Here is a 12,125-nt window from a genome sequence, read left to right as displayed (position 1 = left end):
AAGACACTCAAAGCATTCAAGGAATAAATTCCAACCCATCTAATATCAAAACATACCGGGCAGCTACAGCACGGAATGTCAAGGGGGATTTGGTATAGGTTTTTGTCAAACGGAGGGGAGTGGCACAATAATTCTGATAGTTCCTAAAAAGCTAGGATGAAAAAAACACTTTTATTTACCCATACAGGCAGTACATGCCTCTGAATCACGAAAAAACACTATTTGAATTTATTAGTAGATTTAAGACGACTTATGAAATATCAACCGTGCAATTTTAATGAAGTTGGCAACATACACCAACAATAAATTACGTCATTTTTTCTAACATTGTCTTCAATGACCAGGTCATGATGGAGTTCGAGCACCCTAAGATGAAGTACCTTCGTAGTCGTACCATCGTTCAACCTCGGATTGACATGATTCTCGCCCAGCAGGAGCCCCAACAGCAGCTGATCTCCGCCATCTTGATCCGTAAACGAACAGCGGGCTATGAACCCGACGTCCGCAGTGTTCGCTCCGACATGGCCAGGTAACCCCTCCCTGCGGTGGCGTAGCTACTATTGGGCATGGGGACCCCCACCCCACCCCCATTAAAACAAAGGAAAACTAGGAAGAGAAAGTGAGGATAAGGGAGGACATGAAAAGAAGATGACTTGAAGTCCTCGCACATTCCAGCCCAATCAATGGCAATTTTAATTTGCATTTAATTCACCGAGTAAGGCTGGCGCCCCCCCCCCCCCATGATGCACATGCCTCATCGATATCTGGAATGTTTGGTTCATTTTTATACGCTACCGAACTCCTGTATACTTTTCATTTATGTCCTGAATAATTTTCTTTACAAATTATTATAACAAGCATTATACCTATCGCATGCGTGTTTTTTTTTACTGCTGACGTAGGAGTGTGTCAGAGGCTGGCGCAATCTTTGATGCACCTCGTGGGAGTTACACCATTGTACAAGAAATAAAAAAGTAACACGATTCCATTCTCCATTCAGGTTAGCCTACCTAATCCTCGAGAAGGTCTTCCGTTTCGCCTTCTACATCTGGATCGGCACGCTGGACGAGCTCCGGCACGAGCAGATGACAAGGAGCTTGACCACGCTGTGCGAGGCCGAGGGCGAGATCAAGAACCACCTCGTCCTCCGTAAGCACACCCTGGTCATGCCGCGGATCGGGAAACCCATTCCCTCAACGTTCATGACGACGCTCCTAGTCAATAAGATCTCGCCTGATTTCTGCGTGCGACTCTACAGGGTGGAACCAGAGTCGTCCATGTGGGATGATAGAGAGGATGACGTCACAAGGTGATGTTATTTAGGAGTCTGTAAACGAACATGTAGAGTACCGAAGTGTGACGTCATATTGGCCAAGTTCTGTTCTTTTTAACCGCATATGGATTAGATCTTCCACAGCACTGTACATTTATATCTGAACAACTTCAAAGTACAAAGATACACCGACAACATGGTGGCCTGTACTTCAACAGAAGAAGAAAAAGAAGTTGTCAAGGTTGCTGATTCCAAAGAATCTTGTGCTAAACAATAGCGCCAAACACTGAATTCGCCCTGTACCAGTCCGTTGCTTGAATGATTTCCAGGGGAACCTCATGCACAAGCTCTGTTGTTTGGAACGAGGAACCGGAACGAAAAGCAAATATGGCATTAGCACTTCGGTACTCTACAGTGCGTCGCAGAAAAAACGAACCCGAGAGTCATCGATGTTTTATAACTTAATCAAAATTATAATTAATAAATGACACATGTTTGTAAAGCTTAGATCCTCCTCTTTCATTAGTGTAACCCATATGATGCATATTTCACGCATGAGTGATTAAAAACAATTTGAAGAAAGGGTACCAAAAATACATTTGGCGGACGGTATCTGAATTTCAAAGAGGCAATCACCATCTAGAAAGTTCATTTTTTGCCCTTTCAAATGACACCTAAAGCCAGGAATAACAAAGTTCTGTTTGTTCAAAGTAATGATTGCATTTCCATAATTTTATTTTTAAACGACTCCCGTCTACTGGTTGTCTGCCCTAACAACAAAGGAGACGAAAGACTTCATGCATGGCTGATCGTCAACGAAACGGGGATTGTTGTTTGTTGCTACGGCAGGCAGCCAGTAAAAACGACTTGGTTTCGAACCCGCGACCTCCCGGTTAAGAGACTCTACCACTGAGCCATCGCGATGAGGCTACAGTATAATTATACTTTCCGACCGTTAACACATAGCCTATGTTTCTTGTCTCAATCTTTTTTCAACAGGTTACATGAGTTTTATAGCAGTAATTCTCAGCTGAATACAGGCTATGGTATGTGGGGTATAAGCGGTCAGATCAGTAACGTTAGAAACCAAGTCAAGAAAGTACGAGATTATGTCGAGGTAAGATCATCATCATTACTGATGTCATCATCATTATTATCTCCTTGATTATTCACTGTGAATTGCCATTTGACATTCATATATATATTTTGTAATCTAATGTAAACGTAAATGTATTTTACCAAATCGATTTTTTTATGTTATGTATTTGTATGTGTCAATCTTTTGTAAATTCAATTTGTTTCACCCTCTGGCTGCTATTTTGAATGTACGTTTTTATCTATAAACCATATCAAATCAAATCCAATAGTATACTAGATTTATAAATCAACATAAATCAACATTCAAAAATTACAAAAATCACTATACCTTTAATAGGGAGTTATATAGTAAGGCGAGGAAAGCACAATCTCATATTTTTAGAGAAATTTGGATCGGTCGTCTCGTTGTGACTGGGAGATTATGCAAAGATTTTTTTTTTCATTTACAAATGACCTTAATTTATCATCCAGGTTGAAATAATTTATTATACGTTCAGTCTTCAAATTGTCTGTCCAGTGTCGCAAACAATAGGGTCTCTTTGTTGAACGAGCCACGATCGCATGTCGGCCAATAAAATATTCGTTGAGATCGGCGAATTCCATGGCGTTTGTAAATACAGCCACCAAACATCACGTGACATAAGACCGTAGCAACGGAATGAATACATGATATCCGATGGTAAATGGTATTTAGCTGGGCATGTTTATGAGTTCATGTTTTATTAAAAGTAGTGACTATGTGAGAGCATGGACCTACTACGGTGAGAGGGAGGCTCCGCTCAGAATTCACAAGTATTACCATTATCGGGGGGGATCATGGGGGTGCAATTGGTGGATCCAAAATATTGTTGACGGGGAGAGGGAGAGATTGGGAGGGCAGAGGGAGGGCGGGGCAGGGGCAGGGGGAGGGGAGGGGGAGGGGGAGGGCGAGGGGAGGGGAGGGCGAGGGGGCCCATGGTCAAAGTGAGCTGAAAAGGGAAAGCGGTTAGATGGAGGAGAAGGGATGTTCTCTGAGCCCCCTATTGGAAGTGTTAGCGATTTTAAAATAGTTTGTTTTTTTCCTTACAGTCCTTTATCCGCCTCTATTGATGATTTCATTAAAACGAATTTGTATACAGATTTAAATAAAAGTGTGTTTTAAATGAGGCGTATTATATATGAGAGTTTCATTCAAAATGTAATATGTCTGTTCACAATTCTCAACAATTTTTCAAGTTATAAAAAATTTATTTTCAAGGTTGGTTAAAAATAACGCCTCTAGAGCACAAAGTCGCAATATCATCTGAACAACTATGTCGTTCGTCAGTTTGGGCGCATGAAATTCAATTACTGCCAGTGAGTGCTCTAAATCGATAAAATACACATTAAAATGAAAGCCAGACGAATAGCTCAGACATTATATTGACATTGTAAACGGGCGCAACCTTTCAATATGTTATGTGGCTTCATAATATTACGGGGTAGACATTTTTAGTCATGAACTTAGACAAGAGACTACTTAAAACGATTCGACGTTGAATCAAATTGTTAGTAAGGCCGCAAATTTGTCTTTTTTGTTTACATGTCACTACTTATATCATACAATGTGCATTGTGTAAAAACCTTTCAATATATTCTGTGGCTTCATAATATTACGGGGTAGACATTTTTAGTCATGAACTTAGACAAGAGACCTACTTATAACGATTCGACGTTGAATTATATTGTTAGTAAGGCTGCAAATTTATCTTTTTTGTTTTCATGTCACTATAGGAATTTGATATAACATGTTACCATAATAAGCACAAACCATTCAATCAATCAATCAATCAATCAATCAATCAATCAATCATTCAAACAAATCGATTTCCCTTTCGCAAGAGAAATATAATCGCAAACATAAGTATTCATAGAATACGTAATTGCTCATTTATATGTATACTATTATGATATGCAAGACTGCTGAAATAAAATTACAGAGTACAGCTAGGTCCATACATCCTGTGTCATGTTTCATATTATTCATATACTAATTGTATATCAATTTCCATGACAACCGCTTGCCTCAACATCAAGTCAAATGTTTCATGTCAAATAACGCCTGGCTGGAATGCTCCCCAGGGAGTGGTGATTGTACACCCAGTGTGTGCGGGCCAGTATTGAATCCAATGACCGGGTTAATAGTATATCTGTAAAGCGCTTAGAGACATCATAGCGCTATATAAAAGCGGAATTATTATTATTATTTTATTATATTTTGTTTTCCCACTTTCCGATTAGGCAAGTCTGTTTGACCGTGCACGTGCTATGCTGATGATGGCGAGGGTGATGTTCACCGATCTCCTGGTCGTGAAAAGCCTCGAAAAGGACGACGCCGAGGAGACCGACTACCTCAAGCACCTCCTGGATGAACTTAAAGTCGAGATCCACCAGGAGCTGGAGAAAAGAGAAGGACAATCAACATCGGAATCGGATGAGAGTGATGACTAAGACGAACAAAAAAAGACTTTCAAAGCGACAACGTAGAAAAATAGAACGAGAGGGAAGGAGGGAGGGAGGGAGAAAGAGGGGGAGAGAGGGGGAGAGGGGTAAAAAGAGAGACAGATAGAAAAAGAGAGGGAGAGAGAAAAAGAAAGAGGGGAGAGGGAGAGAGAGAAAGAGAGAGAGGGGGTGGGAGAGGAAGAGAGAGGGGGTGGGAGAGGAAGAGAGAGAGAGAGAGGGAGAGAGAGAGAGGGAGAGAGAGAGAGAGAGAGAGCGAGCGAGAGAGAGAGAGAGAGAGAGATGAGCCTATGTATTATGCAATCGTTGATTATAATAATTGTTCGTTAACAATTACTTTCTTTGCCTTTGTATTGTGTACATAATCTGTGAGTGTATCTTAGTAATTAAATAAACATATTTCTTTTACATTGAAGCTTCTTTGAGATGGTTTTTAATGTATGCGCAGAGGATGTGTATGATCATGTTATTCTAACATCATTTTATTGTGTAAAGAAGTTACGAATTTCTTCTTAAAGCAAGACGCAGTCTGTGCTAATGAAATTTATGATAATTCTACAGCGTCATTTTTCTCCAAATTTCTCCAAAGAAATATCTAAGGAGAGAAGAGAGGGGAAATATCATGAAAGACGTGAGGGATAGAGTGAGTAGATAGGGGATGGAGAGAGAGAGAGAGAGAGAGAGGGGGTGTGATGTAGAGGGTGATGATGATGAGAGAGAGAGAGAGAGAGAGAGAGAGAGAGAGGAACGAATGTAAATGAAAGTGGGAAAAAAGTCTGAGACAGGAAGAGGAACGGAGGGGGTAGAGAAGAGAGAAGAGAGGGAGGGAGAGAGAAGAGAGGGAGGGAGGGAGAGAGAGAGAGTGAGGGAGAGAGAGAGAGAGAGAGAGAGAGAGAGAGCGAAAGGGATGTGGACATTGCCATTATATTAAAAACATATGCAATTAATTATGTGACACTTGAACAACTCAATAATACTCAGTGACATCACTTATTCACTATTTATTTATCATGCCATATTTATTGATAAATACAAATGAAAAGAATGAATAGATTAATGCGTAATTCCATGAGAAGAAAAAGCCTCCCAAATAACTAACGTCCTGAATTACTTTCAGGTCTAACACTGGAAGACTTCTTCTGTCTGTTCATATAATTACCAACAATCTGTCGGAATTGTACATATCTAAAACTACACCACATCACAACTCATGGTTAAACCACGCCCTAAAGCACCCGTTGAGGTAAGTTAAATACAAGGGGGGGGGGGGGGGGGGGGGTACTCACATATTAGGACATACGGGGATGTGCCGCTCTAATGGGTCAATTTTTCACACAAAAATCCCTAAACATGGGTCCCACTTTTAAAAAAAAATACCATTAAATATGGGTTCGTTTTCACAAAATTTGCATAAATGTCGGGTGCTTGCCATGCAAACACCCGAAAAACACTCGAAAATGAATGTGGGAAAATTATTTGTCTTTTTTTCGATAAAAATGACCCAAAATGATCCCTAATAATGGATAGGGATAGGGGTTTCGAGGCTTGAGCGGCACACCCCCGTCCAAACCAAATCTGAGTACCCCTCCCCCCCCCCCCCCCCCCCGGATATACTCAGGCTTCTCGGAAACATGTTGAAAATTTTATCCCACATTTTCCTAAGCAGTGACTAAAACATTAAAAAGCATAATTGAAATAAATTATAGACAAGGGAAACGCTCTCGGCGGTCTCGCCTGCATAACGCAATTCAATATGATAAACCAGAACGTCAATGACGTAGCGCTCATCCGCATCTCACAACAACAAATATCGTAAATTTTATGTGGTACACTTTTGAACTGGTCAAAAAATAGAAATTTGATGCCCTGGAAGGGACATAATTTCATTTCATTTGCATAAAGTACCATAAATAAACAATGGAGCAAAATCTCACAATTCTGTGTAGAAGTTTATTGTTCCAAATTTAGCTCTACCAGATAAGGCAAAATCGGTCAAGAAATGAGGGAAAAGAAGCAATTTTTGTTATTTTTGGAATAAATTTGCATAAATTACCATAATTAATTAATGGAGAACAATTTCAAAATTCTGTGTAGAAGTTTAGTGTACCAAAGTTAGCTCTACGATATAAAGCAAACCAAATCAAAATCGGTCGAGAAATGAAGGAGAAGAAGCCTTTTTTGTGATTTCGAATAAATTTGCATAAATTAGCATAGATAATGAATTCACGATTCTGTGTAGAAATTTTAAATCCCCTCCTAGCCCTATCATATGAAACAATCAGAATCAAAATCGGTTGAAAAATAACGAAGAAGAAGCATTTTGAAAATCTTAAGGTTGATGCCACAACAAGGTCTTAGTTTGTTGACCTTAAATGGCCTTTGACCTTAACTTAGTGACCTGAAATTCTACTCACATGATTGGGGAGACTTGATAACCCTATAGTCCAAGTTTCATTGACTAAGAACTTATACTTTCAAAATTATATCAAAAATTAAAAAACTTAACCTTAGGTTAAGTTTTCGATGATGATGCTACAACATAGTCCAAGTCTGTTGACCTGAAATGACCTTTGACCTTGACTTTGTGATCTGAAATTCTACTCACATGATTGGGGATACTTGATTACCCTAAAGTCAAAGTTTCATTGACTAAGAACTTATACTTTAAAAATTATACCAAAAATTCAAAAACTTAACCTTAGGTTAAGTTTTTGATGTTGACGCCGTCGCCGTCGCCGTCGCCGTCGCCGTCGCCGCCGCCGTCACCGGAAAAGCGGCGCCTATGTCTCGCTTTTTGCTACGCAGGCGAGACAAAAAATGAATGGCAGATCCAGATGACTGCAATGTTATGTGGAAAATGGGTATAAAAAGGAGAAAGATGATAATAGACGAAAAGGGCATGTCAGACCCCCTCCCCTCTCTCCCCCCTCTCTCTCTCTCACTCTCTCTCTCTCTCTCTCTCTCTCTCTCTCCCCTCTCTCTCTCTCCCTCTCTTACTCTCTCTCTCTCCCTCTCCCCTCTCTTTCTCTCTCTCTCTCTCTCTCTCTCTCTCTCTCTCTCTCTCCACTGAGTGAGTCTGGGAGATCTAATGGGACTTCCCCGCCCCTCCATTTCTGTCCATCCTGGATCCGCCCCTAAAATATTAAAATATTAGAGAAAAGAGAAACGGCTAAAGACACGCAATGTGACGGACTCCATGGACAGAATTTGTATTAAAAAAATATTATTGACAACAACAAAATTTGAAAAATATTTGGTAATAGAGATTTAACAAAGAAACCAGACTGAACTTCAAAAAATAAAAAGGTCCTCATCATTTCTGGGAGATAGATTAGATCAAAACGTTTCCAAAGTTTGTCAATTTTCACCTCGTTTTAGGGTACCTATGCTTACTCTCTTTAGATCACATCATATGTTAAAGTAGTTATTTGGACAATACTAAACATACACATATGCCCTCATAAGAGCAAACATTTAACAATATTTTTGAGGTTGACCAAGTCTTCTTTAAAGACAATGGCGCTTGTGATGAAGTTGTTCCGGCCAAACAGACCTAGTTTGTTTTCAGAGGACAACATTTTCATTGCCGTTGAAATCTCATTGTACAAAACACCTCTTTCGAAAATGAAGTAAAGAGATCGAATTACATGTAAACAGTCAGCAATTCACAGTGACTACAGCGTAAGAAGAGGATAGTTCACGAGACCTACGGTATTTTCTGACGATTCATTAGACTGAAGTCCCAGAGACCGACATGTCGGTTTCTTGGGCTTCTGACAACTTTTCTGAGGGTTCGTGATACCGACATTAGGGACTTTTAGATTATGCACGACGAGAACGTGGACTGCCCTTTTAAGGCAATGTGACGTCCTTTTAAGGCACTAGCAGTGACGTCACATTGCCTTAAAAGGGCAGTCCGCGTTCTCGTCGTGCAGAATCTAAAAGTCCCTATTATCGGATGTCGGTCTACAACAGCATTGTTACCAAGGAGTCCAGTTGCCGATGTTCTCAAATTGGGAGTTAACATCCATTTCGCTTGGAACTGTTCGGCAGTCCTTGTACCAAGCCGAATCCCCGATTAATTTTAATTCATTCGATGGTCTCGGGTAGATATGTGGCAGTGTCCTACAAAGAGTTCCAGGGTGGTGCGGGAAGGAAGTAACAACTTCTCCATGGCGACGCCAATCGTGGTATTGCCTGTAAAGAGTCTTGTTTTTGTCCACCTGCTTCAGATAGTCGGCCGCCTCTTTGATGCTCTTAAAGTCGGTGAAGTGGACGAAGGAATTTGGGGGTGCCAACTGCTCATAGTCCTCTCTGACTGTCCCTAAGACCAGAGGAACGGTACCGTACTTCAGCGATATCATCCAGAACTTCTCAGTGATGTAGTCCCTACATTCTGCATTCGGGATGGAGAGGTAGAATTTGTAGCTAGCGAAGAGTTCGTTGCATTGAGGCGATCTCCGCGGAAGGCATTCCTTGTGGCCGCAGGCTCCATAGTCGTCGAGAGAGATTTCACTGCGTAGCTTTTCAATGAAGGGCATCCGTGGCCAGAAGACGTCGTTGCAGTTGGTGGCAACCCAGGACAGGAGACCCGTCCGGTTTTCGTAGAATTCGTCACTTAAAAATCGAATGTCAGTTGGAACGTCACCGAGTCCAGAAAATGGCCGGTAATAACCGAAAGGAACGTGGATGTCAGACCCCCTGTTATACGTCATAAGCACGTGGTATTTGAAAAGAGCTATGTCCTTGCTTCCCGCCCATTTGAGGACTCTGTACGGGGTTTCAATACTGTAAAAGATCCAGGTCTGGCCCGGCTCCGGCTTATGCTTCAAGACATTCTGAAGTAGATTTTTAGTGATCCATGTCGTCGCGACCATGCCAAAGATCACTGCGTCTTTCCCAGCCAGATGTTCGCGTTCTGTTCCAAGAGTTAGCTTGATGTCGCATTCATACCCATGCGACTGGGTACAGTTTACGTCTGACTCAAATCCATTCATGTTGCTCGTTTCCAGTAGCGTTCTGAAATGGTTCAACTCGGGAATCCACACCATGCGTGTCATAGAACCAAAGATGTGGACTCTCTTTATGCACCTTGATGATGGCTCAGCTGCGATCTTCTGGTCATTCAATGCGCTAGGTCCTGGAACGTCGACGATGTCAGATGAAGCACGAGGTGACCGACCATGTCGCTTGGCCAAGTGGGAATTTTGATCATCTGCTTGACCAAAACGTAGGACTCTGGTTTTGGAGGAGTACTCGAAGGAAGGTAGCGTCACCAATAGTGTGTTGAATATTCCTACGCTTCCCAAGCCAGCCAAAAAGAAGAAGACTGTCTTCATCACCTGAACAGAAAGGAGAAAGAACAAAAGTAGGACAATGTATACTGGGCCAGAAGGGATTAGACCACACAGCGAGGTCACTGACAGGTGGCTATCTCATTAACTCAGCTCTCAACTAACATAAGAAAAAGAGGATCATGGGGGACCAACAGGCACCGATTGGGGAAGTTTTCTATATAGAGGGAGCAAGTAGCTACAAGTAGGACAGTGGGGCTTAATACTATGGGCCTCAGTTAAAATTAGTCATAACTGACAACCTTATCCATAATACTCCAATGGGGGAATGTGGGGGGGGGGGGGGCTCCGACATCTTTTTCTTTCAGGAACATGATTGCGGAATCTCGCCGACCATCTGCAGTCGGATCAAAGTCAGAATACTTTTTAGTAAAAAATCAAAAAGTTCCTAGGTTCTTTCCAAACCCAGTTTACCTCGAGAAATTTCTAACAGCTCTTCCACCGATCAACAATGTGGATTGGGTGGGGACCCTTAGCCCCCTTGAACTGACTGTGCTCTATATAAGATCTGACAATGCTTTGTCCCGATAGCTCTACAACTCTACAACAATTTTGCTGATAATGGTGTATTGGAAAGTTATTTTTTTTACAAACAATCACAATTTGCTGCTATAGTCAATAGGCAATTTCCTTAATGTAACCAAATGTATGCATAATGCCTTTGTGAAGCGCCTCGATATCGATACGAATTATTTTTCGTTCACCTGTTCCGAATAATTGTTGTTGCTAGGTAGCACAAACATTATGACTTGTCCTACCTAACAACAAGTAATATATACAATTGCATTCTGACTTTTGTAATACAATTATTCGTGTCAGGTAAATGAAATAGTTTGTATCGAGGCATGAATAATCTTGGTGAATGAAATAATTTTTACGAAAATGGCCTATTTTACATCGTCTCACAAAACTAGAGGTGCGGTATTTCATCTGCTTTCTATCGTTCATTAAGACGGCAAAGACCTGTTATCCATTACATCAATTAAATTTGTATATGTACCAGTATTTTTGCAGAAAGGTTAATATCCATTGTGTTTGACATCTGCCATTCCAGAACATAATAATAACAAATGATAATAATAGGGTCTTATTTACCCCGGGTAGTCACCCCAGTGATTGCCAGTGATTTACACCTGGGTGGAGAGTGGCAAACGTGGCCGATCAACGTCGTGCCTAAGGACATTAGTACCGGGCTGAGATTTGAACCCTCAACCCCCGGATTGACAGTGAAGTGAATGAACCGCTACACCACGACATCTCCGAGTCAACATGGTTAACCAAATGATAAATTTTACACAAATGATCAAATTTGTTGGCAACTATCTTATTCTAAAGGGGAAAAATTCGTTTCAGAAACCAGATAAATATTGTGTAGCATAATCTGAGCTCCTATTCTTTATACAGTACATCAACAAGGGTTTCTTTCTTTCATTTTAACCCGGCTAGCTTTTGCGTATAGAGTCAGGCAAAATGGAACGAATTAGGTATAAACAAAACAAACACTTTGGTGAAAATCACCATATTCTATAAACCCCAATTAAGCTCGCACTTTTTACTTCCAAATGTTATGTCCTACCTTCAAGTTCTTTCTCGAGGCCATGTTGGAAGCCTTGATCACCAGATCAAACCCACAACAGTAGAGTGGCTGATGAATTATCCTGGCCTGATCATCAGATCATTGTAATCACTAGAACTAGTAGAAGCTCAGATCAAACGAAGCGTGGAGATGAGTCGCAGACGGGAGCTAGATCATCCCATGTATCAAATGGCTTTTCACGAGATAAAAACTGTGCTGTTTCTAGTCCGACTGCATGAATTTTGAATTAACAGGTTATGTCATCCAGGTTATGTCATCATTTGATTCAAATTCTTTGCATGCTTCCTTTCTGCTTACGTAAGAAGGGGAGCTACCTCCATCGTCA

The 12,125-nt window shown here is 41.0% G+C and overlaps 2 protein-coding genes across 2 annotated transcripts in view; one reads left to right on the top strand and one right to left on the bottom strand.

Moving 5' to 3' along the window:
• LOC100893342 overlaps window positions 1-4,925 on the top strand; it is a 9,891-nt gene extending 4,966 nt beyond the window's left edge. The window contains exons 3-6 of the mRNA XM_003727386.3: window positions 345-529; window positions 1,001-1,309; window positions 2,273-2,390; window positions 4,631-4,925. Of these exons, the coding sequence (XP_003727434.3) occupies window positions 345-529; window positions 1,001-1,309; window positions 2,273-2,390; window positions 4,631-4,840 (822 nt within the window). The 3' untranslated portion in view covers window positions 4,841-4,925. The remainder of the gene's footprint in view (window positions 1-344; window positions 530-1,000; window positions 1,310-2,272; window positions 2,391-4,630) is intronic.
• A 3,830-nt stretch (window positions 4,926-8,755) lies between these two features.
• On the bottom strand, window positions 8,756-11,869 carry LOC591359 (alpha-(1,3)-fucosyltransferase 9). The gene is made up of 2 exons (XM_790926.5): window positions 11,780-11,869; window positions 8,756-10,191 (listed from the first exon to the last, which is right to left on the bottom strand). Exons 1-2 carry the CDS (start codon window positions 11,801-11,803, stop codon window positions 8,830-8,832), a joined length of 1,386 nt encoding a protein of 461 aa, XP_796019.4. The 5' UTR covers window positions 11,804-11,869; the 3' UTR covers window positions 8,756-8,829.
• Between the last annotated feature and the right edge of the window lie 256 nt (window positions 11,870-12,125).

The sequence above is a fragment of the Strongylocentrotus purpuratus genome, unplaced genomic scaffold (assembly GCF_000002235.5).
Source record: "Strongylocentrotus purpuratus isolate Spur 01 unplaced genomic scaffold, Spur_5.0 spur5_scaffold_5, whole genome shotgun sequence".
Lineage (NCBI taxonomy): Eukaryota > Metazoa > Echinodermata > Echinoidea > Camarodonta > Strongylocentrotidae > Strongylocentrotus > Strongylocentrotus purpuratus.
This window is presented reverse-complemented; position numbering and strand designations above follow the sequence as displayed.